The sequence below is a fragment of the Coffea arabica genome, chromosome 2c (assembly GCF_036785885.1).
Source record: "Coffea arabica cultivar ET-39 chromosome 2c, Coffea Arabica ET-39 HiFi, whole genome shotgun sequence".
Taxonomy (NCBI): Eukaryota; Viridiplantae; Streptophyta; class Magnoliopsida; order Gentianales; family Rubiaceae; genus Coffea; species Coffea arabica.
In genome coordinates, this window is record NC_092312.1 from 9,339,149 (window position 1) to 9,364,697 (window position 25,549).

General features: G+C 36.8%; 2 protein-coding genes and 1 long non-coding RNA gene across 6 annotated transcripts; 2 read left to right on the forward strand and 1 right to left on the reverse strand.

Moving 5' to 3' along the window:
- Window positions 1-1,063: 1,063 nt before the first annotated feature.
- Window positions 1,064-1,989, reverse strand: LOC140035005 (uncharacterized). The gene is made up of 2 exons (XR_011838919.1): window positions 1,825-1,989; window positions 1,064-1,655 (listed from the first exon to the last, which is right to left on the reverse strand). It is a non-coding gene; the product is annotated as an uncharacterized lncRNA (long non-coding RNA).
- Window positions 1,595-9,576, forward strand: LOC140035004 (amino acid transporter AVT1C-like). 2 transcript variants are annotated; one of them, XM_072074191.1, is made up of 13 exons: window positions 1,595-1,869; window positions 2,476-2,684; window positions 3,747-4,075; window positions 4,586-4,800; window positions 5,864-5,887; window positions 6,444-6,624; window positions 7,010-7,229; window positions 7,534-7,669; window positions 7,954-7,973; window positions 8,394-8,539; window positions 8,738-8,781; window positions 8,885-8,947; window positions 9,291-9,576. In XM_072074191.1, the coding sequence occupies exons 2-13, from the start codon at window positions 2,506-2,508 to the stop codon at window positions 9,387-9,389; spliced, it is 1,656 nt and encodes a 551-aa protein (XP_071930292.1). In that variant the 5' UTR covers window positions 1,595-1,869; window positions 2,476-2,505; the 3' UTR covers window positions 9,390-9,576. The 2 variants fall into 2 exon arrangements, with proteins under 2 accessions (XP_071930292.1, XP_071930293.1); XM_072074192.1 differs by lacking the exon at window positions 1,595-1,869 and having other exon boundaries at window positions 2,161-2,684.
- A 2,449-nt stretch (window positions 9,577-12,025) lies between these two features.
- On the forward strand, window positions 12,026-25,190 carry LOC113725781 (pumilio homolog 4-like). 3 transcript variants are annotated; one of them, XM_072074190.1, is made up of 16 exons: window positions 12,026-12,163; window positions 13,543-13,617; window positions 14,431-14,497; window positions 14,840-14,946; window positions 15,058-15,587; window positions 16,491-17,514; window positions 17,767-18,518; window positions 19,643-20,300; window positions 20,458-21,025; window positions 21,135-21,276; window positions 21,350-21,457; window positions 22,297-22,509; window positions 22,595-22,705; window positions 24,014-24,208; window positions 24,458-24,632; window positions 24,750-25,190. In XM_072074190.1, the coding sequence occupies exons 7-16, from the start codon at window positions 17,778-17,780 to the stop codon at window positions 24,776-24,778; spliced, it is 2,940 nt and encodes a 979-aa protein (XP_071930291.1). In that variant the 5' UTR covers window positions 12,026-12,163; window positions 13,543-13,617; window positions 14,431-14,497; window positions 14,840-14,946; window positions 15,058-15,587; window positions 16,491-17,514; window positions 17,767-17,777; the 3' UTR covers window positions 24,779-25,190. The 3 variants fall into 3 exon arrangements, with proteins under 3 accessions (XP_071930291.1, XP_071930290.1, XP_071930289.1); XM_072074189.1 differs by lacking the exons at window positions 12,026-12,163; window positions 13,543-13,617 and having other exon boundaries at window positions 13,626-14,497; XM_072074188.1 differs by lacking the exons at window positions 12,026-12,163; window positions 13,543-13,617; window positions 14,431-14,497 and having other exon boundaries at window positions 14,504-14,946.
- Window positions 25,191-25,549: the final 359 nt, after the last annotated feature.

The following is a 25,549-nucleotide window of genomic DNA, read 5'->3' on the forward strand; positions in this document are numbered from 1 at the left end:
TTAATAGAGACCACTCAATCCAAATTATACATCAACTTCCATCATCAGTTCTTTTCCAACAAGTGACTGGAATGAACCTAGACATGATAATAGATCTGAGACGTGGAGAATCGAAAATCAAATCTTGTGTTTCGTAAATGTCCCACGCTGTCACAAACAGCCTGCGGTGCCAGATCTGGTCTGTATTTGAGTACGTATTATGCTGATGCTGGAATTGCAGGGCAATTATATCAAGAAAATTGTTCATTGCACGTATGAATTTTTTTTTTTCACAGGTAAAAAGGGTTTGTCCTAATTATCCAGCTCAGGGGCTGTAAAATCACATCCACCCCCTTGCTTACAAATCCAAATGGAAACAAAAAGACCAAAAAAAACAAAAAAAGTAGAGCTTTTCGGGTTGGAATTTGTATAGTACCTGATTAACAAAAATACAATATAGCAATTATGTGACATCCATCCCCACATGCAGGACCCTTGGATCCTGATGGATCACCATTTATTTGTCGCTGTCCATGAGTAGCAGCCTAACACTAGGAGGAGGGCTGTTTAAAACTGGCCCTGCAATACTTACAAACTAGTTGTGCAACTTGATGTAATGTAATGCCATGGATGCCAACGTTGATGTTGCCATAACCTTATGAATAATTGATTTGTTAAGAAAGAACCATGTATTTTATGGGAGTTTTGGTGGGGACTTTTTTCTGTTCCTTGAGTTTATTGGTTCCTTGAGTTTATTGGAGAGGCAGCCATGCATAGTTTTGCCTGCTTTTTTTCCTGCTGAACTTGAGATGATCTTTTTATTGTTATTATTATCTTTAATCTTTTTTTACGCCTAGATAGAAGTAGGACATACACGTATGCTCATCTCTGATGAAGTGTACAGAGAACGACATTTTGTCTCCTTCTTGATTTTTTTTTTCTGGGATTTTTTTTTTTTTGGACTCAATCAAGCCTAATATTTCAAAGAATGAACTACAAGTGTATGTGTGAGAGAAAAAAGAATAATAAACTCAACTCATACCGTGAGATATTAGAGTAGTCTTTAAGTAGGTACTCTTGATGACTCTTTAAACTCTTTTTAATAAAATACTTAATGAAACAGCAATTCGTAAGTAAATAAAGAAAGTACTGAAACTGGACTCCAATACAAATACTAAAAATTAATTAAGAATCTTCTAAGATTACCTGGTTTATTTGGCAGACATTTTTTCAATTTCACTCCAAGATTTCTTCTTCTTGACAGATTGAACATAGGAAGAAGGCACAGAGATGATAAAGTTGGCCTAAAGTGCTTCCTTTGCCAGTCCATGCAGAATGGTGGTAAGAAGCAACAACCAATGCCATTCCCACCCGCGACTTTCTACCAAGTTGGACTCTGCAATTCAGTCTATATGGGTAAGTGAAAACTTTATGGTTTTATGATTTTATCCCAAAAGGGCTACAACTTTCACAGAAACAACAGCAGCTGCACTTTCTGTCACTCGACGGAATCTTGAAAGTTCTCCGCCCTGTAAGCATATTAGTTCTATTACCATAGGGATCTTGACACCTGGGTATAAATTTACGGGTAAATTAGCAGACTTGGGAGTAGATTAAACTACACCAGCACAGCACTCCACGGCTCTGGCCCCCAACATTGCTAGTTTTACACGCGCCTGCGCACACAGACAAACAAAAACAGAGTCACAGACTGCCAGAGAACAGAAGCTAACTGGAGTTTGGTGCTTCTGAGTCTTTCAAGATCCAGAGAAGATTTATCTTTCATCCACCAAGCTTTTGTAAAGAAAAACAGAAAAGGGTCAGGATTTTAGAACAAGAACTCACCAGAAAAGCACAGCATTTCTGGCTCGGGACCCTGCAAGGCTGCAGGTATGGTACCCTTTTCTTTCTTCTTTCTCTTCTCTGTCTCTGCAGACGTCTTGTAGAAACCAGCTAGAAATCTGGGAATGCATGTGCATGCAATTAGTCCTGCATCTTGAAAGTTGGATAAATATTTGGAAATGTCTAGGAAATGTTCGAAAGTGGCTCTCAAAATCCTGTCAAAGTTTATTGATTGGTTTAATCTGTATTACTATGTTTAGCTACACTTGTATCCGGCCCGTATTTTCAGCCACCTTTTTTTTTCTTTTCTTTCCCTATCCTGTCTATTTTTGGTTTCTCCTGTCAAGTTTTTTCTCCCTTCATTCACGTCGAATTAGAGACAATCACCGACGTCTTAGCTAATCTGTTGACATGCATGTATTTCCATCTTCCTTTGTTAGAAACTCAATACTTCTTATCCTCCTTAGAGACACATTTCATAAGGATATTTATGGTATTAATATTGAAGGAAGTTCTTAATGATTATTGAGATTGAGAGCATCAACTAATTTCTTAATATCCATGATTCTGTTGGAATTTGTTTATTAGTTGGATCTAGCTTTCCAATATTGTTACGATTGCCATAAAGGGTTGAGTTTAATTTACAATTTGAAGATTTGGAGAGAGAGAGAGACACAGAGAAAGATGAAGAATTCGGTATCAGAACAGAGTTTCTACATAGAGAGCGACGAGGAAGATGAGGAGAAGGCACTGGAGAAAGAAGACAGTGAAGATGGAAATAATTCTGATTCTAGCACTTATTCTAATGAGGACGAAAGGCCGGAGAGCAAATCTATCACCACCTCTTGGCCTCAAAGTTACAGGTGCGTATCATCTTATCGCACATATCTATAGTTGTTTCTTTCTACATCTAGCTATGGTGTTCTCTACGTTTGTTCTGTTCTTGTTCTGCAGATTCTGTATTTAGCAGTGAAGCACTTGGTTTCTTGAAATCTGTTATATTTATATAGTACCAGATATTTAGCTTTACCCATTCATTTTTAGCTAGGAGAGATATTTAGAAATGGGATTGAAATGCTTTCATCATTCATATTTTGAAGCTTCTTCAAATATTTTCATTCTGTTTCGGCCATGAATATCAGTAGTTTATGAGTTTGAATGGATCCAGTAACATCAGTAAAGGATAGCTATGGGCTTAAGGCAGGCTATGTAATGTTATCAAAAGGCCAGAGCATTTTATGTCATCCCTGGCTCCTCCTTCAGCTTAGCCGAACTTGGTAGGATGCACTTATATTGCTGATTACTGCCTCTATTGAAAAGTTTTTGCTTCATCATGAGGGACTGATGGTTAATCCCTGTTAACCATCTTTGGAAGTGAAGGAGTTGCATTTGTCCTTACTACATTTATCAATGGTAGAAACCATATTTTGGATATTACCTTTCATCGAACTGCTGATTCTAGAAGAGAAGTTGCCAAACCACATCTAGAGTATTCATTTCATGGGCTTTAGACTGAACCAATTTCCATAACTTGTGTGTCATAACATCTGGCCAGAACTATACCAACTTTTAGACAGTCTGCCAGATGTTTTGATTGAAATAAGTGCCAGAGATTCACTTTCCTCCTTAAATCATGTACCAGAGTTTCTTATTTGCATCAGTTTTCAGTTGTTTTTGGAGAGGATAAAACATACTGGTTTGATCATGAGTACAACCATCACTCCCTCACGTGCAATTCTACAAGCTGCAAATAATTTGGCACTTAACTTTTAAGATTTAGAATCAATTCCAATGGTTCTTTCTTAATATGTTTTAAACTTGCACAACTGGATTATTTATTTGAGAAATGTTTACATTAGTCATCTGACTTGGACTGTGTTCAAACTCTGGTTGATAATGCTTGGTATCTCATATCCTTGTATCAGGCAGTCCATCGATTTATACAGTAGTGTACCATCTCCAAGTCTTAACTTCCTGGGGACGCCTACATTATCACGTTTAGGCAGCTCATTTATCTCTTCTTCATTAACAAGAAGACACACTCCTGAAGTACTCCCTTCTTTGCAAAAACCTCTATTACCACCAGTAGCAGATGCACGGCAGCCACCAGAAAGGCGTAGTTCACATTCTCTGCTGCCCCCCATGCAAAGGAGGCCTTCCTTAAGAAAAGGAACTGCTGACAGGAAATCATCCAAGGTCTCACATGAGGTTTCTCTTCCTCGCCAGAGTTCATATGGACAAGCTGTGGTGAATGGTAGGTTTATTTGATTGGCTATCCATCAATCTACATAGAAATGCAGGAATATCAAAGAAGCATTTATCAGAGCAACTGCATAATTAACTTGTATGTTGACGTGAATGTTGATGATTCGTACTTCAGTAATCTGTCCTCGTTCAACTTCTAGATGTAGGAATATAAACTTGCCCACTTTACTGTAAACTAAAAAGAAAAGCCTAAATTTGCTATAATCTATTCACTCACTGAGAACTCTGATGGCTCCCATAATATTCTAAATCCTTTTCTTCTATCTGCAGATATATATTCTACCTATACATTTGATCTTTTTCCCTTTCCACTCACGTAAGGAAGTTCGTCCTTGCAGTTCCTTGCAAAATGAAATAAAATATCAAATCAGAAACTATCATGAAACATCTAGAACCGTTTGAAGGCCTTGACAATTCTGATTTTGCCTTTGCATTCAGCTGCTAATGTGCTCATGGTGAATGAAGACACATAAAAATTATGTACGTTTACCTTTCACAGGCATAAATGTTCTTTGTGGTGTTGGAATTCTTTCAACTCCTTATGCTGTCAAAGAAGGTGGATGGGTTGGGCTATCAATTCTGTTTATCTTCGCTGTTGTTTCTTACTACACTGGGATTCTCCTGCGTTCCTGTTTGGACAGTCAGCCTGGGCTCGAGACTTACCCGGATATTGGCCATGCTGCCTTCGGTAATGTGGGACGTATTGCTATATCTGTAAGTATACTGTATCTTTCATTTGCTTCTCCTATAGATTCCATCTAAAGATCCAAAGATATGAAAGGTCTCCTAGCTTGCATGGGAAAATTTAAATTGCTGACACCCAAGAGAGAAATAATAAAAACCAAGCGAACTTGTGAACTCCTTTCTTTGATTTTGTCTGACGTTAGAATAAAGTAGAATACTAGTCTTCATTTCTAGATCTAGCAGAGAGTATAACATTGGGAACTGATGTACAAGAAGCTAAACTGGAGAGGAAGTTTGTGGCTTTTGATGTCAGAAAGTATCTTGGAGTCGTTAGTTTTTAAAATTAAACAAAAATACACTGTTATTTTTATCTCATGGGAAGGATACATGGATTTAAGGTTCAAATTGCTTTTATCTTTGCCTTTTCTATCTTGGCCCTCATGAACAAGCTCCTTTTTTCTAAACAAAGATTTGACCAATAATAATGTCATGCCAATGCAAACATTATTCATCCTACATAATTAAGTCTTAAATTAGGCCAGGCAAGTTGGTAGCTTTCAATCTAACCTCCCCTGACATGTGAGCCAGGACACTGCTACAACAAAAGCTGTTTAATGTCAGCGCAAAAGATGATTCACTCTAATTGGCTATCAGGCCTTTGGGTAGAAAATCCTATGCTGTCAGACCCTTTAATCTTTTTGGTAAAAAGTCATATATAATACTATTATCAGTAGAATAATTTATCAAGTCGACCTGCACTGAGAGCTCCTGAATTGAATTCCTTTCTTGTATCATACAAGATACTGTGACTCAAAAGTACTTGGATTATAATGAGAATCTGCACTTCAATTCTGGAAGCGATATCATTGCAGCAATATCAGGGTTTAGTTCCATCCACTACTCATTCTAAACTAGTCAGCCTTAATTTGGAGCTTTTCAAAATTCATAAATGATATTCTGTTCCAAGAAATCAATATACAACAGGCTTTTGCTTATTAAGCCATTGATGATTTATCATTTGTTGAATTGTTGATCAATTTACATACTTCATCATTTACTGACAATGTTAATCTTCTGTGTTTTGTGGATGCAGATTATTTTATATGCAGAATTATACGTAAGTAGATCTTTCTCAACTTCGAGCTTTTTTCATACTTTGGTGTCAGTTACATTGCCATACCTTGGAAGTATAATCTAACAGTATTCTGATAAAGTAACAACCAAAACAAAAAAGGAAGGAAATCAAAGAAAGTGCACACTCACTCATTATATAGGTCTTTCAAGTGTTGCAGTTTGCTAGTTTGTTAATTTTTTCGCTTCAGTCTATACTTTTAAAGGTTTTGAACAATCGTGGACACTTTTATCAGTGATGTTGATTCTTGCGGCATCTGGTTTGAACTGTTATCCTCATCTAGCAATAGATTATTTGTCAAATTTTAGATTGCTTCTTTTCATTTGGCATCTAATATTTTATGTTGGATTTCTAGTTGCGGCATGTGTGTCTTGATTTGGCTAGATTATGACATACCTTGAAATGAAGGCTATGGAGACATAAGTGAACTTTTGGAATTCGTCTCCCTAATTTTTTTCTGGCAACATGCAGCATTTCCTACTCTTTTAGTCTGATTTATATATCATGCTACTACTAAAGATTCCGTGTTCTGGCCTTGCAGGCTTGTTGTGTTGAGTATATCATTCTGGAGAGTGATAACTTATCATCTCTGTTTCCTAATGCACATTTAAGCTTGGGAGGACTTGAATTAAATTCAAAACACCTATTTGCTTTGCTCACTACCCTCACTGTTCTCCCTACTGTTTGGCTGCGAGATCTCACTCTGCTTAGTTACATCTCAGGTGAGTGATTTATTGATTAAGGAACTTTTCAAAGGAAAGAAGTGCAGATTTTGAATATGATAGTGTAAGTATATCTTTCTTGAAATGTTCTGCACTGGTAATCTAGCAGATTGTATTGTCTCTTCAGCTGCGTTCAGGTAAAAGTTACCAATAATTTCCAAGTATTACCAGTGTTATATCTAGTGTTTCTCCTATTAAATTTGTGCTATAGGAGATTTTAGATCAATATTGGGTCAAAAGCACTCTCATCTGTCCCTTTAGGAAAATCAGCTTACGCTCTCATTGTTTCTTTGTGAATCTCTTTTGTTAATCTGAGTGTATCATGCACTGGGTGTCATGTACACTAAATTAACCATTATCCTCGTTTGTAAATTACTCTCTTTAGCTGGAGGAGTTATTGCTTCAATATTAGTGGTCTCCTGCTTATTCTGGGTTGGCTTGGTGGACAAAGTTGGCTTTGAGCCCGAGGGGACCGTATTAAATCTCTCAACTCTTCCTGTTGCTATTGGCCTATATGGTTATTGCTACTCAGGCCATGCGGTTTTTCCCAATATCTACACATCAATGGAGAAACCTAGCCAGTATCCTGCAGTTCTCTTAACCAGGTAAATCATGCAACAGCTGTCCTGTGAACTGTTACATATTGTGTTGGCACAGAAAAGGCGGCCTTCATTTTCTACATTATACATGCTTGAAAACTTTCTTTAACTGCCACTCTGAGTAGATATTAGAAACTCATAACAACATTATGTCATTGGAAGCTTGCACCAACGTCTGGCACCACTTTGCACATTCCTTACATTGCATCATCATATTGGCATTAGTAATCCTGTATACAAGGTGGCATATCTCATTAGGAGCTTCAAATGTTTTTTTCTTGATTTTTTCTTGTTTTTGCGTTGAATCTAGTTTTGGAATCTGTACTCTGATGTATGCCGGAGCTGCCGTATTGGGATACTTGGTGTTTGGAGAATCAACAAAATCACAATTCACTCTTAACTTGCCCCAAGATTTAATTGCCTCCAAAATTGCTGTCTGGACAACGGTAGGTCATTTTAAAGTTTCAGTGAAATGCTTCGCGGTGTTTTCTTTGATTCTTAATATTTGGACACATGCTAAGTTCACCTACCTTAACCACGTAAAGCACCATGTGAGAGGGCTTATCTTTCACATTTTGCTTACTAATTTATTATGCTTCCTCTTGGACTCTTTGACCACTGTATCAAACTTGAACTGGTTTTGGAATTTGAATTGCAGTTAGCTGGCTTATTTTGATTTTGCAGCCTATGCACTATCTATAACTTCTGTTTTGTCCTTGCTATTTTGCAGGTTGTTAATCCATTTACAAAATATCCTTTTTAGAATTAAAATTGCTGACTAGAATTTGCATGCACTACAATCACTTCTGACAGCAATTCCCGCTTCTGATCAGCATATGTATTTAGGACATGATACTGGAGACAAAAAGGGATAGAAATTTTATTGCCAAAACTTTTAAAATCTGTAGATACTGGTTTACTTTTCAAAACAGCATGCTGAGTATTTGTTTATCAAGATAAGAACAATAAAACCAATGTTGTAGTGCTTTAGCAACTTAAGTATCAATGCACAATTAAAAATCCCAAAAAGTATATTGCTCAGGAAATTTAGGATGTAATTTCTCACAATGGTAGTATCTGTTTGGATGATCTTCTTGAAGCTGTTAGATTTGCCAAACTGTGATGCTTTTAATCACAATGGAAGAGCTGAATTTCCTTAATATGAAACACATATGCTTTAACCATGACTCCTGTGGCCTTGTGTCTGGAAGAACTGATACCTGCAAACCACATGAAGTCTCACATATACTCAATCCTCATAAGGACAGTGCTAGTTGTCTCTACTCTGATTGTGGGCCTTTCTGTTCCGTTCTTCGGTAAGTTTCATTTGCATATTTGGCAGTGTAGCTTCTCAAATTTTTTCTTCGACTATGTTAATTGGCCGAGTCTATCATGATGCAAATTGCATCAGTTTCCTATTTAGTTGGGATCTATTTTTCCAACTTTTTAAGAGCTGAGCTAAACAGTATCATACTGCTTTTTTTTTTCCTTTTTTTTTTTTTTTTCTTTTTCAGGTCTGGTCATGGCACTTATTGGATCTTTACTCACAATGCTAGTGGTAAGTCCTACTATACCACTTATTTGCAGTTACTTCTCCTACCACCTTCACATTGCCAATTTCAGTTTCTTCAGTAAGCTGATTTCAGAATTTTTTTTCCCAGACATTTATACTTCCTTGCGTTTGCTATCTTCGCATCTTGAAAGGAAAAACAAACCAGTTCCAGGTAAAACCAACTCGTGCCCCGCATTTTTATTCCACATTCCGCAAACCATGCTCAGATATGATTATTTATTGATTAATGGGAATGGAAAGAAACATGCTACATAGACGAATGATTGAGATTAAAATCTCAAATCCATCTAATCCTCATAGTAACAAGTGGAAGAAGAAAATCATTCCGGAAATCGGAACACCTGATGCAGCTTTGAGAGATGAGGCGTATAGAACAAGCACAAATAAGCCACACTATCGCTTTGTGCATGAGAAACATTAGGTGCCTAGGCCTTTGCTTGACACCCGTTGTTTACTGTTTAGTCAGTCTTTTTATTTCCTGTTCATCCTTGCAGGTAGCTGCTTGTGTATCGGTCATAATAGTTGGATCTGTGTCATCTGCTTTTGGTACTTACTCAGCTGTCTCCCAAATTGTTGAGAACTTGATCAGTTGAGCTAAAACTTTTATGTGGTACTCGCAACAGGGATAACCTTTTTTCCCTCAACGGAGAATATCCATTCTTTCCTCTTTTGAAACTGGGATTTTGTAGGGTACTTTATACACATTGTGCCATTTTCCCAAAATTTTTTGTGATGTATCATTTAATGTTTAGTTAATTCTCAAAACTATATTGCATGAAATTGTCATGTGTCTCAAGTTTCATTGAAAATTATAGCTGCATACATTCTAGATGTGTACTTGATCAACCTGCAAAATTCAAAAAGAAAATTCTTGATAAGAAGCTTTGTCCCACACTTTGCAGCCCACTAAGTTAGCCACAAATGTGCATTTTTTCTCCCCTTTACAAGATCTCTTGTTCCACTGCAGTATTTGCTAACATCAACATTTTCTGGCCATCTGAAGAGATGTCCATTATCCAAAGTAAAATTTAAGATCAGATAGGTTTTTTTTGGTATATCCATAGATGAATATTCAGTTTAACTAATGGATATAACTATAGCAGATACTTATTTTCATCTAAATGTTTTGATAAGCACTTAAACAGATATCTGAAAGGCTTTTTTACAAGTTACAGTAATGTCAGACTATAAAGTTTGTCATCATCATGGAAATCTTACTTTTAAGATTGTATGGATATCTCTTGCCATCTATGTTTAGGGTCATTTTACTTTGGATCCGTATCTATAACTTCAACAACTTATCTTCTCTAAAAAATGATGATGATAAACTTCGAAGGTACAATTTTTCAATGAGAGATCACAGGCTCATATTATTACAAAAACAAGCATAAAATGTAAACACCAGCTGATTTAAACGTGCAAAAAATAGGAGATTTTTTGTTGAAGTATCTACGTTTAGCAAGTTTTTGCAATGCATTTCTTAAAGATCTAAATATTAGTTTAGTCCCTTCATAAAAGGTAAGGGTACACAACAAATAAATCATTCAGCAATATTAGCTTATCATGTAAATGTATAAAATTGTAGAACGTGTTTAAAAATTACAAATGCGACAGGTATAATAAGTATTAATGCTCTCCAATAATGTCAATTGCTGCACTACTAGAACTCTAAAAGATTTTGGTGCACCAAACAATTTTTGAAGATTTTGATGTAGCAAATGTGAATGCACTAAACAATTTTTGAATAAAACCTAATTCATCCTTTTTTGCAAATACCATTAGTGGAACAAGAGCCAGTAGAATTGTTAGTTAGTTGTGATTTTCCAAAGCATTAACTTTTAAACTTGGCTTACAAGTTTGAATTGTAACAAGTGTTATGATCTACTTTTTTTTTTTTTTTTTTTATCTTGTGTTATGATTTACATTGACTTCTGTAACTGTAAATACATAAATAGCAATGGAAAAGTACACATTGTGTGTCTCATTTTACTATTAGTAAAAGAAGCTAGTTAATCGGATCGGATTTACTTCTGTAAATGTAAATGTCTACGTTGACTTTTTTTTTTCGGAGACGATAAAACTATTCTATTCTACACTAAGGGGAGGGGGCGGACCTAAGGAGGTTCAGGGATAATCCGGAGGAGACTGAACTACTACCGGACTAGACGGGTGCACAGCACACCCGTCTGAATTTTTTAAAAACAAACCACTTAAATATGACATTTTTTGATGGGAGGCAAGGTTCCCACCCCATCCACTTAGGCGGTGGCCACAAGCCCAAAGATTTGAAACCTTGTCTACGTTGACTTCTGTAACTGGAAAGGAGACATTCTGGAAGCCTAAGCCATAATGGAGGAAAAGATAGGAGAACCAAGACTAGAGGAGGCTTTGGCAGTCAGAACAGCTATGCAATTAGGAAAAGAAACACGTTGGTGGAAGATTGAAATGCACTGGAGGATATACAAAAGTTGAGGGAGTTTTTTGATCAATGCAATTTCTTCTTTATATGTAGAGAAAGAAATCAGTTGTGTCATGGCTTTTATGTTAGCTAATGATGTATATTGGAATACCAATTTTCTGGGTTGGATAAAAGATCAAGCACGAAAGAATTGTGAAGGTAGCTTATCCTCTTTTTGTAAAGCATACTTGTATTATCAAGTTAAGTCAATACAAATGCCATCGTTTGTACCCAAAAAAAAAAAAAAATGTATCTCATTTTACAACGTTGTTGTAGCTTTGTGCAATTGTACTTTGTCTGCCAATCTTGTCGGGTCAATACTAGCAGTCCCGGAATAAAACCTTAACCCATTTCCTCAATAAAGTCTTCATTTTTTGTCACTTGTTCTTTTGTCGGAACTCAGAATTCAGAATCCTCGTCCCCTCAAATTCTCCACATACTATTCCAGGGTTTAAGACTTCATCTTTCCCATCCCCCAATTTCTGATTCCCTCCCCCACGCCCCCGCCCAGAAAAAAAGGAGAAAAAAAAAAAACACACACACACACACACACACACACACAGAGGGGAGGAACACAGGGACATGTCTGGAATAATGAAAACACATCCTACCAATGAGTATTTGCATGAAAGGATGCTCTTTTTCGGCCCAACATTAGAGACTAGAATGATTTTTTCGGTTCCAAATGAAAAAATTCAATCAAAGATTAATAGAATAAGATTAATTGGCGGCGGAGGAAATAAGGTGAAGGGCAAGGCAGCTTTATTAGCTAATTATAGTGATGAAGGGTCTGTTCAAGGGGCCCTTGACAATTCCCCGATTTCTATAGAGCTAGAGCCAATTTTAAGCGAATCCCAGTTCGATCGGGTCATTGCTGAAGCTCAACAGCTTGAAGAACCAATTTTAATTGTATGGTATGCAGTCGACATCATAGATTTTATTTGTTTTTGGGTCTTGTGATTTGAATGAAAAAGTTGACTTTTACATTGTGTTGGCATTTTTTGTTGCATGTTTTTCCCAACTTTTTTCCGTTCGAACAATTGAACGTCTGGTCTTAGTAAATATCGTTTCTTGTCGATGTAGAGGCTAACGTAGTGCAGAAGGCAGTCGGGTTGCTAATAACTTTGTTTAAGCATTTTGTGTCCGTGAACTGGGTCAAAAAGTTATTGGGCTAGTCTTTATTTTTTGCTGTTAGACTATTGCCTTTTCATTTCTGGATCAGTTGGATGACTTCACTAGTTTCTATCGTGAAGAGTCCTCATGGTGCATTTGAGAATTATAGCTGAGGCAGATTCTATTGATATTGTTGAACAATAATGGAATGCATGGACTGATAAAGTCAGTAGTAACTCGTCAGATTAGGATTTGCCAGATCACAGAGAGCGCACATGGTGACAGTCGTAGAGTTTTGTTTAAATTTTCTGATTCTTTTCTTTCGTATCTTGTGATTTTGCATAATAGATTTTGTATCACTTTTTCCAAGAGTGCTACTTTTTTTTGAATGTGAAAATAAATTGGAACTATTGATCCAGGAATATATGGGATTCAGAAATATTACCTGCGACATGTTCATGGGATCTAGGTAGTTGTGTCCTACATGCGCCTATATTCAGGATATTTACGTGTTGTGCAATATCTGTGTTTCAAAATAACTTTTGAAGTTTGATCTGTTCTCTGTACCTTAGTTGGTTACCACATGTTTGGGAGAGTAAAAATCCTAAGAAAGTTGTTTTTTCTGATTATTAGAAATAAGTGCCTTTGGTGTTGTAGGGCAGGTATAATTATGGTCAACAGAGAAGAGACCTCATGTTTTACCATCTACAGTTGGCTACCCTAGCCTGCAAGATAGACCAAGTGATTTAAATAGTTGTCTTCCTATAAATCAGTTGGAAATTGTGATGCCTGCTATTGAGTTTGTTTGTTAGGAGACCAAGCAATCTAATCCTTCATTTGCCCTAGTCAGATATCAGCAACAGATATTTTTAATAGTAGGACCACATTTTCAAAGTCATTTTGTTTCTAATTTCATACACGCTTGATATGTTCATAATGCTAATAAATATGGTACAGAAGTATAGAACAAAATGGAAGAAGATCAGTGCTTGATTCAAATATTGCATGAAAAATCCTTTTAGGAATTCAGTTGAGTTGTGTATCGATTTCTGCGATGCTTTTACATGTTTCACATATGCAGTTACATGCTCACTGTCCTGTGGTATTTTGTTTCTTACCTGAGATTTATGCTGAGAATATTAAGCTTAGAGCATCAAGGATTATATTGGTTGCAGGATGGCAGGCTGGTGCAGAAAATGCATATATTTAAAACCGAAGTTGGAAAAGTTAGCTGCTGAGTATAATCCAAGGTAATTGATCTCATGTACCAATTTCTTGCAATCCAATCTTCAAACTCTGTTTGGTTTTGTAGGTGCTGGATCAGGTTAATTGGTTCTTCGCTTTCTTCTGTATTTTATAGAAAAGCATTGATGCACCTATCCTTTTGAAGACTTAATTTTGTTCTTCTTGGTATCAATTCAATGAAATCTTAATTACAGCAAGGTACTTTTTTGTTCTAGGTCAAATCCTGTGATAGTTGGAACTGTCCATGCTGATTTTTCGGCACTGGCCTCTTTTAAATAATGTTTTTTCTGATTGTTCTACTGCCACTAGTTGCATTTAGCAGTGTGACAGACTGGTTAGTCTTTGTACTTATGGTGATGAAGGAAGAGGTGGACTTTGTTTTTTGAACGTCCCAAGCCTACTTGTTTCATAGGCATTACTGGTTAATTCCTAAATTTGGTTGCCTGTAATGAGTTCACAATTATCTTGAAGTAGGATATCCCTCTTAGATTATGAATTACAAGGGATGCTATTTGCATCACAATAAGATCCATTTACCATCATAAGAGATGAAATCTTAGAACTTGCTTTTAGTTCACTGCCAGTGGCTCATGCTTCTTTTCACATACTTATCTTCACAAGTATGAAGTGACATTTCCTGCTCAACTCTGAGAAAATAACATCCTTATTGCAGCCTTTTCTATGAACAAAACAATTATCTAAGATTGCAGTTATCTCTCATTTTCTCTTTTCACCTCACTCATCCATCCAACCCCCTCGTCAGGGGCTCTGTCTATATGCCTCTGCAATGACAATTATTGATGCCTTCACTGATGCAGAGTACGCTTTTTCCATGTTGATGTTAATAATGTTTCACACAAGCTCGTGGTTCGAGCAGGAGTTACTGTAAGTTTCCCTTTAATGATAAAAGTTTTTTAATGCTGTTGACATCTGCTTGCCTCATCATATTATCTGAATAATTATATCTGTTTCTCTGCTGTATGGATGCAGATTTCTACCACAAAATGTTATAAAACAATCATTTACTCTTTAAGTTGTATATATGAGTTCTGTGCATAAAGTGGTATTATTGTTTCAAAATGGATAAGTTAGCCAAATGAAACTGCTTCATTACTATGCAATCTAACTGGATGACTAAGAATATGCTACTCTCATGTACTAGACTGGAGTATTTCCATTGTGAGTCAGTCGAATTTTTTTAACACCCCATTATTCTGCGTAGGTTAGTTAAAGTTCAGATAAACGATTCGAATGAAATCTAACTGGACTTAATCTGCCTTTCATGTATCTGAAATGCGGCTTCCAAACAAGAGCAGAAAATGCCTACCATACAGGTAACTCAGTTTAATTACCCTGGAAATTGTATTGTCTTGACAGTTTCTGGCTTCAAACATTTCTAGAATTTTTGCAATGTGAATGATTTTAAAAAAGCATTGACAACACAGCTATGGAAGGATGGCCAGAAAGAAGGGGAGATGATTGGAGGGCACAAAGCACATTTGGTGGTTAATGAGATACGTGAAATGATTGAAAATGAATACACCTTGTAATTCAATCAAGCGCGTGAGGGTAATTCAATCAGCATTAGCCAATCGCACAGGAAAAAGCTGCATTCAGGTGTTTTGCCTGCCCTATTATATGGAGATCATTGGCATACTTTTTCCAATGCGTCATAGGAAGATAATTAATATACTTGTCCCCTTGTTTTTCCTATTTGTCTTCTCCCCTCGCAAAACCTCCCCCTTTTGGGGGTAGAAGGAGGGGAGGGGCCAGGGGAGTTTGCCACTTTTCGTTCTGGTTGTGTAGCTGGCTACATACTTACCCATCTTAAGAATAACATAGTGCCACCTTTCAGGAAAAAGAAGAAGCAAAAAAATAGTGCCGCTTCTGTACTTACCAAGATTAGCTGAGGATGCACTACATATGTCAGTGGCCAGGATGTCCCATCTTCACTGGTTCATTCTTTCCTTTTTGAGTATGCTCATTTTACCTTGTTTTATGGGAAAGATAAGAGATGATAGCAATCTCTAGACAAGAAGGAACTTAAAAGAAGTATTATCTTTTGCAGTTATTGAAGCAAACTTGAATGGAACCTTCCTCTGTCTGTTAGATTACTGCCTTTCTTTTGTGTCTACATTTGCTGATAAAGATGGATCCATGTGTTTAATTCCACTCATTGCTTTCTCTAGTTGATTTTACACACAGAAATTTTCTATGATGAATTATTGTAACATCATTTATAGTTGGATTGCTGTAAAGCATTGTGTCAACTGTGTATACCTTGAAGTTTAGAACGATAAATTAATAAAGTAATGGTGATGGATTATGATAAAAAAAAAAAAGTTTCAGAAGTAAGTATCCATGCAACAGGGCTGGAAAATGTAAAGAATCAGATCAGTAATTCATGCTGCTGCTAAATAGCAGTTGATATGGCTTCCACCTCATGTGGGATTTGTTTTTTATCATTCCCACAAATTTTCAGTTTCTTTAAAAACGAAAAAAGAGCGCAAGCATATTACCACAAATGATTTTTGCTTTTTTCTCTGTCTTCCATCCCTTTCACTTAAATTAACTCCTACATAGAAATCTATACAATATATAAAGAAGTAGAGGCAGTGGTTGGTATAACCTTTTTTTTTTTTTTTCATTTTTTGAACTTTCAATTATATCCTTACAAAATCTAATTTTTACCTTAATTACCTAATCATATTTTATTAGTATAACTACTTATAACTGCTTTTGCTTTTTAAGTATTGTAACTACCAAATTACTATAGCCTTATAAATCAAAGCTCCTTAATTAATTTATATAAATTGTATTTATGTGAAAAACAAAATTCATATGATACTAATTTGTTTTAATTGTTTTTAAATTGCAGACACATTGGAGGTGCACTCGTATGTCTAAACAAAAAAAAATAAGCACGTTTAAAATGTGCTCTGAACAGTTATTTATAGTACTAAGTCGCACTTAACTAGGAGGAGGGATATGAACGGTTGCAGGAAGCAACTGTAACCGTTCCTGAAGGTTCATGACTAAGATTTAGCCAAAAAAAATAATGTAAAATTCAAATTACATGTTGTATATTGTTCTTCATATTATGTGTGAGATTTACAAAATTTTGTTTTATAGTTATATGTTATTGAAAGTGAATTATATCGTGTGTATATAAAATTATATCTCGTGCATTTTGCATAAAATTGAGCCGAACGATTTTCCTAAGTATACAATTTTCCACTCGAACGATTTTCCTGACAACATTCGGGCCCATGTTCCGCTTAAGTAACATAAGTGATTGCGCCGTCATGGCAATGGCGGTCCCCAACCTCATGCACGTAACCTATAAAAACGCTAATCTCAGGCACCACATTAATCCCATGCAAATTTCCAAATTCCTCCACTCATATTCGTATGATCGTATCTATGAATCTATATACCAACCGACCGATAAATGATTCCATAAATTGGAAAGGTTGCCATAATAAGCAAAAAGATTTCCAATAATTGTACACGCAATAAATGAAATCCCAGAAAAATTCCCGAGATTCCTCCTTCATATCAATGCTAACTATCGTACACTCGTTCAATTCTGGTGTGTGTCCGACTATTTTTAGGTAGCATGCTTAACCAGAAAGTCTCTGATCTGTAATTGCTTTTGGTTTGTTCTTGTTTTCCTTTCCTTGTTTTGTTTTTCTTTCTCGCTTTCTCCTCCTCTTCTTTTGTTTGGAAGATCCCCGTTCCGCTTGGTCTTTCCGCTGAAATTTCTCATTTTTCTTCACCATTCTTGCTTTCCCTGGATTTTTGTTGTAAATTTTGACGAGAATGATCAAAAAGCCTGAATTTTCACGAGCCAGGAGGATTTCTTGAAAGCCCAACTGGATGCTATTCAATTACTCACGGTGGTAAGTTTCTTCTTCTTTTTTATCCAATTATGTCGTTTCAGCCGCATTAATGTTGCTAGGATGGTAATTAATTTAGGATATTCGTTTTAAATCTTTTAATTATGGTTCTTCATTATGTTATTACTCTCTTTTCATTTTTATTTTTTTTGTCCTTTTTGTTGTTTATTTTATCTGCATTTTATATATTTGCTCCTGATTTGCTGGATTGTGTTTATCTTAATTTTTGTGGGAAATTCTTGTTTCTTGATTTAGGGATTCGTAAGATGGTTGATGAGGGTGGGAAAGATGACTGCTTGCTGTCAAGTGGGAGACTAATGAGTGATTCTGGTGATGATCTAATGTTGGGAGGATCAAGTTGTAATGGGGATTTAATGAACAATAGTAGTATTCTGGAAAGTGAACTTGAATTATTGCTGCTACAGAAAGAGCAGCAGAGGCAGCGAAATCGCGACTTATTTGTTGGAAGTGCGAGGGATTTTGACATTCACAGGAGTGGTAGTGCTCCACCAAGTGTAGAAGGGGCCCTGAGTGCTGCTGGAAGTCTATCCAGGAATCCCAATTTTGCATCGCTTCATAGTACTGCTTCTAATACTGGTACTGATAGAGTTTTGACAGAAGAAGAGATTAGGTCTCACCCTGCATATTTAGCATATTATTATTCAAATGAGAATCTTAATCCGAGGTTGCCTCCACCATTGTTATCGAAAGAAGATTGGCGGATTGCTCAGAGGGTTCAGGCAGCGGGGTCTTCAGTTGATGGGACTGGGGACTTGACGAACAACCTCTTGGTTGACGATGGTGTCAGCTCATTGTTGCTGTCAATGCAGCCTAGGCTAGCTGTCAAGAAGGCGGAAGAGGATTTGATTGAATTAAGAAAGGCTGCAGTGAGGAACCTTTCACGGAAAAGCTCCACAGAATATCTGGAAGGGAGCTCTTCTAGTTCTGTTGGCCTATCAAAAGCTGGAATGGGTGCGAGAAGGAAGAGTTTTGCAGATATAGTTCAGGTAGTGCAGCTCGCATGTGTTGGAATTTGAAATTGAGCGTGCATTATTCTTTCTGTCATAGTTATTCATAGTGCTTTGCTTGATTTTAATATCATCATCTTTTAGCCATGTGCACTTAACTTCAGTTGCACTTTGCCCATACCATAACTGCCCCTGCCCAATGAGTTACTGATTGTTATGACTACCTTCATTGTCTTGTCTTCTTATCATGTTATCATTGACTCACACGTCATTTACTGACATCTTAGAAGGGATTCAACTGACTTAGTGTTCATGCTTCCATATTTTGAAGATTACTGTTCCATCTCCTATTCTATATCACTGGCAGAACCACTTGCAATGTTTATTTACTTGAGACAATTGGAATAATAATCACTAGCTGCACTTAGCCGCAATGTGCCACATTACCCCTAAATAACTTTTGCTCCATAGGCAAACTCCAATCATTACAAAGCTTTCCATCAGAAGATTTGGACAAGTAAATGAAGTCCTCACTGGTTGCTATAAACAATCAAGAAATTCTACAGTGAAAAAATTTTCCATAACAGATATGACTCTGGTACATTGATTTCTCCACTTGGAATCATTTCAACAAACAGAGCTTGTAATTCTGGAGTTTGAGCATAATGCTTAAATTCTGATTTAAGTTGTAAGCAGATTGCTCTACTCAATTACGTGGACCCTATCAGCTGCAACAATATTATGACATGTGAAAAGACTGAACAATTACATTTTTCATGCTTCCTTCGATTTTGGTGTATGTATGGAATATATCAGGGACATACCTAACTATAATCATGTTGAAACCCCAGCACTCTAATTCTTAAGAGGATGTAAGAATTGTCTTTTGTTTCCTTCACTGGTACTGTGATTTGTTTCCAAGAGAAGTTAGCAACTGTTTCTTTTACTATATGAAAGTTATACTGAGGAGATTTATGATAGAGAAGTTTCTCCCAGCTCCCTTGATTCTGTGTGCACTTAAAAAAAACTTAAAAAAAAAAAATCAACACCCTTTAATAGGGAACTCTCTCTCTCTTTCTCTCACACATGCACAATTATATATACGACTGTCTATTTGTTCGCACACTTTGTCCATCTATTCAACTGAAATGAGTGATTTACAGGAAGGATGTGGTCAACCTGCAACATCCTCAGGTCGTCTTTCACGGTCTGCTAGCCGTAACTCAGTTGGTGATATCTTGGATTCGAGAACTATATCTGATACCTATTCTGGAGTATTGCAAAATAGAGCAGAATCTTTTGATTCAATGCATCGTGGGCAACTTACTGCAGGCTTGTCCAGGGATTTAGGCCACCCCAGTGCTTATCCATGTACAACAGGTGCATCTTTGACATCTCCTCCAGGGTTCCCTGCTGTGGGTAGCCGAGTCTCCCTTGATGCCAAGAAAAACATCAGGGATCCAAAATCACAGGACCTTTCATCTCATGACACTGAAATTTATCATATTTTAGCTTCTTTCCCAGGATTAACTGTCAATAAAGTCAGCGAGGATGCTCCTTTAAGTTCTCCGACTCCAAATTGTCATCAGCTGAATATGCAGCAGCACTTCATTGACAAGTCCAGAGCTGAAAAATTGATCCCCGCTACCAATCATAATGAATTTTCCAGGGGGAAGATGGTATCACAGCTAGATTACGGGAACTTTAATTTAGACAGACAAGTAAATCTTCCAAGAAGAGCCTCTTCTTTAGTCAACCTTCAGTCACTAGTAAATTCTTCTGAGTTCACAATGTTGGACAACCCTAATCTCCAATATCCAGGTGATAATTTCTATGCTGAGGACTTCTAATGTCTTATATGTTGTGTATATCTATCTAGTCTGGTAATGAGCTAGCTATCTATATTCATGATGTCTCATAACACAATTCCCTTTCTTTTAAGTTTGAAGTTCTTAGTTTTTTTGTTTTATAATTTTAGGTTCACATTTGGGTAATGTTACTCTGAATGGACAAAGCTTGAGGAGGAGTGGTAATTTGGGTCTCTCTAACATTCATTCTCCAGACATACATCAGGCTCATTATTCAGAGAAACAGTTGAACTATGCTACACATGCAGCGGCTATGCCAAGAAATCTGTCTCACACAAGAAATTACACAAGCACTTCTCACCCTGATTTGCACCAATTAGAGAGAATATATATTGAAACATTGCTCGCACAACAGAATCAACATTGTCAGTTGCCCCTCTTATCTAAATCTGGAAGTTTGAATCTCCAGTACCACGGGATCCCTACATTTGGCCTACACATGTCTCATCAAGGAAACAGAATGCCAAATGCCATTCATCCTACAGTGGAATCTGGAGGTCCTACTTTTCAAAATGAGCAACCTTCACAGTTTACTATTGCATTGAAAAGTCAACTGGGGGGAGCTAGTGGGACTAGAATAGAAGGGAAGACCATATCACCATTGTTAGAAGAGCTCAAGAGCAACAAGGGCAGATCTTTGGAACTTTCAGATGTTCTTGATCATGTTGTTGAATTCAGGTGATTATCGAGTCTAATGGCTTGTTTGTTCTGTATCAAGATAAGTTATCAATACAGGTAGTTTTCTCTAGTTTCTTCTCTGAGTTCTACCCCCTTCTCTGTAATGTAGTATGGATCAGTATGGGAGTCGCTTTATTCAGCAGAAGCTGGAAACTGCCTGTACTGAGGATAAGATTACAATATTTCCAAAGATCATTCCTCATGCTCGAAGTCTGATGACTGATGTCTTTGGTAATTATGTCATACAGAAGGTAATTATCTTTACCATCCAATAATGGTAATTGATATTCCAGTTGTTGATGCAATTGTTACTTGGATATGCAGTTCTTTGAGCATGGCACAGAAACTCAAAGAAAAGAGTTGGCTGATCAACTTGTTGGTCATGTTTTAGGCCTCAGTCTTCAAATGTACGGTTGCAGAGTAATTCAGAAGGTTTGTTCTTGAGCTTTTCTTATGTCTTGAATCTGAGTGTCAGAACTTTCAGATATTTTTGAATGATTGAATCATGAAATTTGTGGTCGGGTGATAAAACATATTCATCACAACACATTCTTCTGACATCTAGATATCTGAATAATATATATCTTCTCTGAGAATACTTGGGGTATGAAGCACCATATATCTGGTCTCTAAACTCCACTAATCCAATAAATAGCCTCCTTGATTGAACAAGCACAGAAATTGTTTCCAAAGTTAAGCTTTAACTGTAAAAAAGTAAAAATAAAAATAAATAAGTCAAGCAACAAAGGTTTGAGAAGGAACAGAGAAAAATGTGAACACAGGTATAAATTTGATGTTTACTTCATTGCTTTTGAAAGGGGTTTTCAGTCAGGATGCCTAGAACACATGCAGCTACAATTAATTGATGAGGACAAAGTGAGGATGCTATCTGGAGGTCTGATGCTTATGCTACTTCTTATTAGGATTAAGTGGGTTCATATCATACTGTGCGTTTACACTGTATTGTTGTATGCTTGTTCTTGCATTACACCTCCTCAGTACTTATCTTACAATATTTATCATCAATGGTAGAAAAATGTGGATGGTGAGAGTGGAGAGTGAGTATCTTATGAGAGGAAGAGAGAACTATATACTCCTCTACCATTCTTGTTTCTGTCCTGGATGTCGACCATAGATTGACTTACAAAAGAAATTTTACAATGACATAGCACCACATGACCATTTACTAAAGGTTTAAATTTCCACTTTCTGTAATTGGTCTATTCTCCCGACTGGAAATAATTTACGAAACTTGGTACTTACTGATTCAGGCCTTGGAAGTGGTTGATGTGGAGCAGCAGACACGAATGGTGACAGAGCTTAATGGTTCTGTTATGAAATGTGTCCGTGACCAGAATGGTAATCATGTAATCCAGAAATGTATTGAGTGTGTCCCACAAGATCGGATCCAATTTATTATCTCATCCTTTTTTGGACAAGTTGTTGCCTTGTCTACCCATCCTTATGGTTGCCGTGTCATTCAGGTTTGGTTTTAGCTGTTCATCTTTCTGTCATGATCTTTCTTGTTCCTGCATGCCAATCATGTCTGATGTCCTGGTTTTTATTCAGAGGGTCCTGGAACACTGCAATGATCCAAATACTCAACATTTCATCATTGATGAAATAATGAATTCTATATGTACGTTAGCGCAAGACCAATATGGAAATTATGTCATCCAGGTACTCTATTACCTCTTTAGATCTATTTGTCTGTCTTGTCACATCATTCCAGTTTACCAATATTTTATTCTCTATCACGCATGTGGCTGTTTGGTCTTAAATTTTTTCCATATATCAGATTTTAGTTCCTTGTCATCATATAATAATTGGGGTTTTTTCTTCAAAGTACTAACCTGAACTGTATTGTTTTGAAATCTGGTTGTCTGTTTTCTTTTCTACTTTCTTTCCCCTTCACAGATACTTTTGGTTGTCAATCGTAAATTCTAGCTACTGGTTTTGGTCACAGACCACAGTGGCACTGTCTGAATCTTTTTGCTTACAAAATCAGGGAGAAAGTTTACGGGGCTGAAATTAGGTTACTTAATCATGGTCTAGAAGGCATAGGTTGTTCTGTGTTGGAAATAGGCTTCTTGATTACAAGGGAAGGGCTCCATCCCCTACCAATTGCCAAATACTTAAACACCTGGAGGCCATTTGTATTTAAAGCTCAGTAAGAGAGAAACACATTTTGGTGTTTCTTTTGTAACCGACAAAAACTATGGCCTACTTGTGAAATGGTTTCATACAAATATTGAGAGCTTGTGGAATTTAGCTGACACTCTATCTTATACTTCCCTTTCGTTCTATTCCTTTTCCAACTGAATGACTTAGTTTCTTCTTTAGTCCATTCAGATATTAATGACTACTTGCATTATGTTTGAACAACTCATAAATGCTCTGAAGAAACTCCTAATAAGGTAGTGGCTCCACATGTTTCTCACTTTGCCCTTAAAGTCCCATTGAATCATATGGCAGACTCTGTCACATGTTTGGCAAGCCCTCTCTAAGGCAGTAGCATATACTTTTCAACACATCTTAGTACTAGGACACAGCCGAACTACAACATTAAATTTAGGACACTGGAAATGTTAAAAGTTGAATTAGTTATTGAACTTCTTGGGTGTTGAAGCCAATTGGCACATTGTTACCTAAATTGCAATACACTTTTTTATTAGAATAGTTGCTGAGTGAAACTTATGCTTCAGTGCAAAATGTCATATGTTTCAAGCAAGGCTTCTTAGAAGGATCTGATACCGTATTAAATGTCAATGCTGTACTTGGTGGAAAGCAGGATAGCAATTTGTTTAATTGCTTTATATAGCTTTTCTGTCTGTTCCTCAAACATTTTGCATGAATGATGGTTTTTCGTTTTGCTATTAGTAGAAATCTTTTTTTTTTTTTTTTTTTTTTGTATTGAAGTAATGTGGTGCATTTGCTTTTCTCTTATGCTCAATGATGTAAACTCTTCTGTTCTTTCGCCTTGCTTAGCACGTCTTGCAACATGGGAATCCCCGCGAACGGTCTGAAGTCATTAGCAAGCTCGCTGGACAAATTGTGAAGATGAGTCAGCAGAAATTTGCTTCCAATGTCATTGAGAAGTGCTTAGCTTTTGGTGGTCCACAAGAGCGTAAAGTTCTGATAGATGAGATGCTTGGTTCCACCGATGAAAATGAACCGCTACAGGTCGATTTTTAAATCTTAGTCCCGCATGCCAAGATTCAGCTATTATCCTTTGGTTACTGAGCATTTGATTTGATGATTTGGCAGGCCACCTTTTGTTTTACTGACATATTTCTTGGTCCTTCTGTGCTTCTATTTTGATTTTTAGTTCTTCTTCTCTCAAGGCTTGAGAGGAGGAGGAGAAAATGATGCCATTTTTTCAGGTCATTCGTTGCTAAAAACACTTTCAATCGGCTAATGATGTCCTTGCAGGCTATGATGAAAGATCCCTTTGGAAACTATGTTGTCCAGAAGGTGCTCGAGACTTGTGATGATCAAAGCCGCGGGCTAATTGTCTCTCGTATTAAGGTGCACTTGAATGCGTTAAAGAAATACACTTACGGGAAGCATATTGTTTCTCGTGTTGAGAAGCTCATAGCAACTGGAGGTGAGTGAATACCCCGCCGCGTCTTCAGACTTTTTGGTTTATTAGCACTTCTTTTAACATATTGCTGTTTTTGGTAAAAGAATTCACCCCATGACATGACATTCAACTTGAATACAGAGAAGCATATGGCAATATCCTCTTCTTGAATTGAATGACAGAAAACCCCATATAACAAGATGGGATGGTGGCTCAGCCGCAGCAGCGCCTTTTAGTTGATTGGAACCTCTACTACTTGTACTTGTAGATAGACTACACACTTCTTTTTTGCTTCCGTTGGAATAAGACTTTCATTTTGTCTTTTCCATCCGTATGTAGCCCTCTTATAAAGTTTATGCATAGTTTTTAGAAAGTCAAGAAGGTGTAGTGAGAGGAAGAATTTGTATTGACTCTTTTCCTCAATCAGCATGTGTAAGTAACTGGGCAATTATTTGTAGAGAGATTGACTGTACATGATCGCTTTTCAATGATGGAAAAAGCTTGGTAAAAATGGCTATCATGATGCACTTTGATGCATTCGAACTCCTTATGCTTATTATGCATCATGACCTTTGGGAACTCCTTGCGCACTTTGATCCAAGATTTTTTTTTTTTTTTTTTTGTAAGTAAGATTCGAACCATAATCTCTCTCACTTGCGCTCACACCTTTCAAACCACTCAACTCATCTCTCTGCTCAACAGTACCTAAGTTAAATAACATCAGATTCTCCACTTTTCCCCCTTATTTTGGGGTGGTATCCATGGTTTAATATGCTGCCCTGCAGAAATACTTGGCAGGCATTCTCGCATATCGTGCCTCCGATTCAGAAAATGAGTGAAACCAAGGACAACAAAGAGACTATAAATAATTTGCGAAAGTATCCCAATTTTAGCTTCTTTTTTTTTTAAAAAAATCTAGCAAAGCGGTGGCATATTCTAAG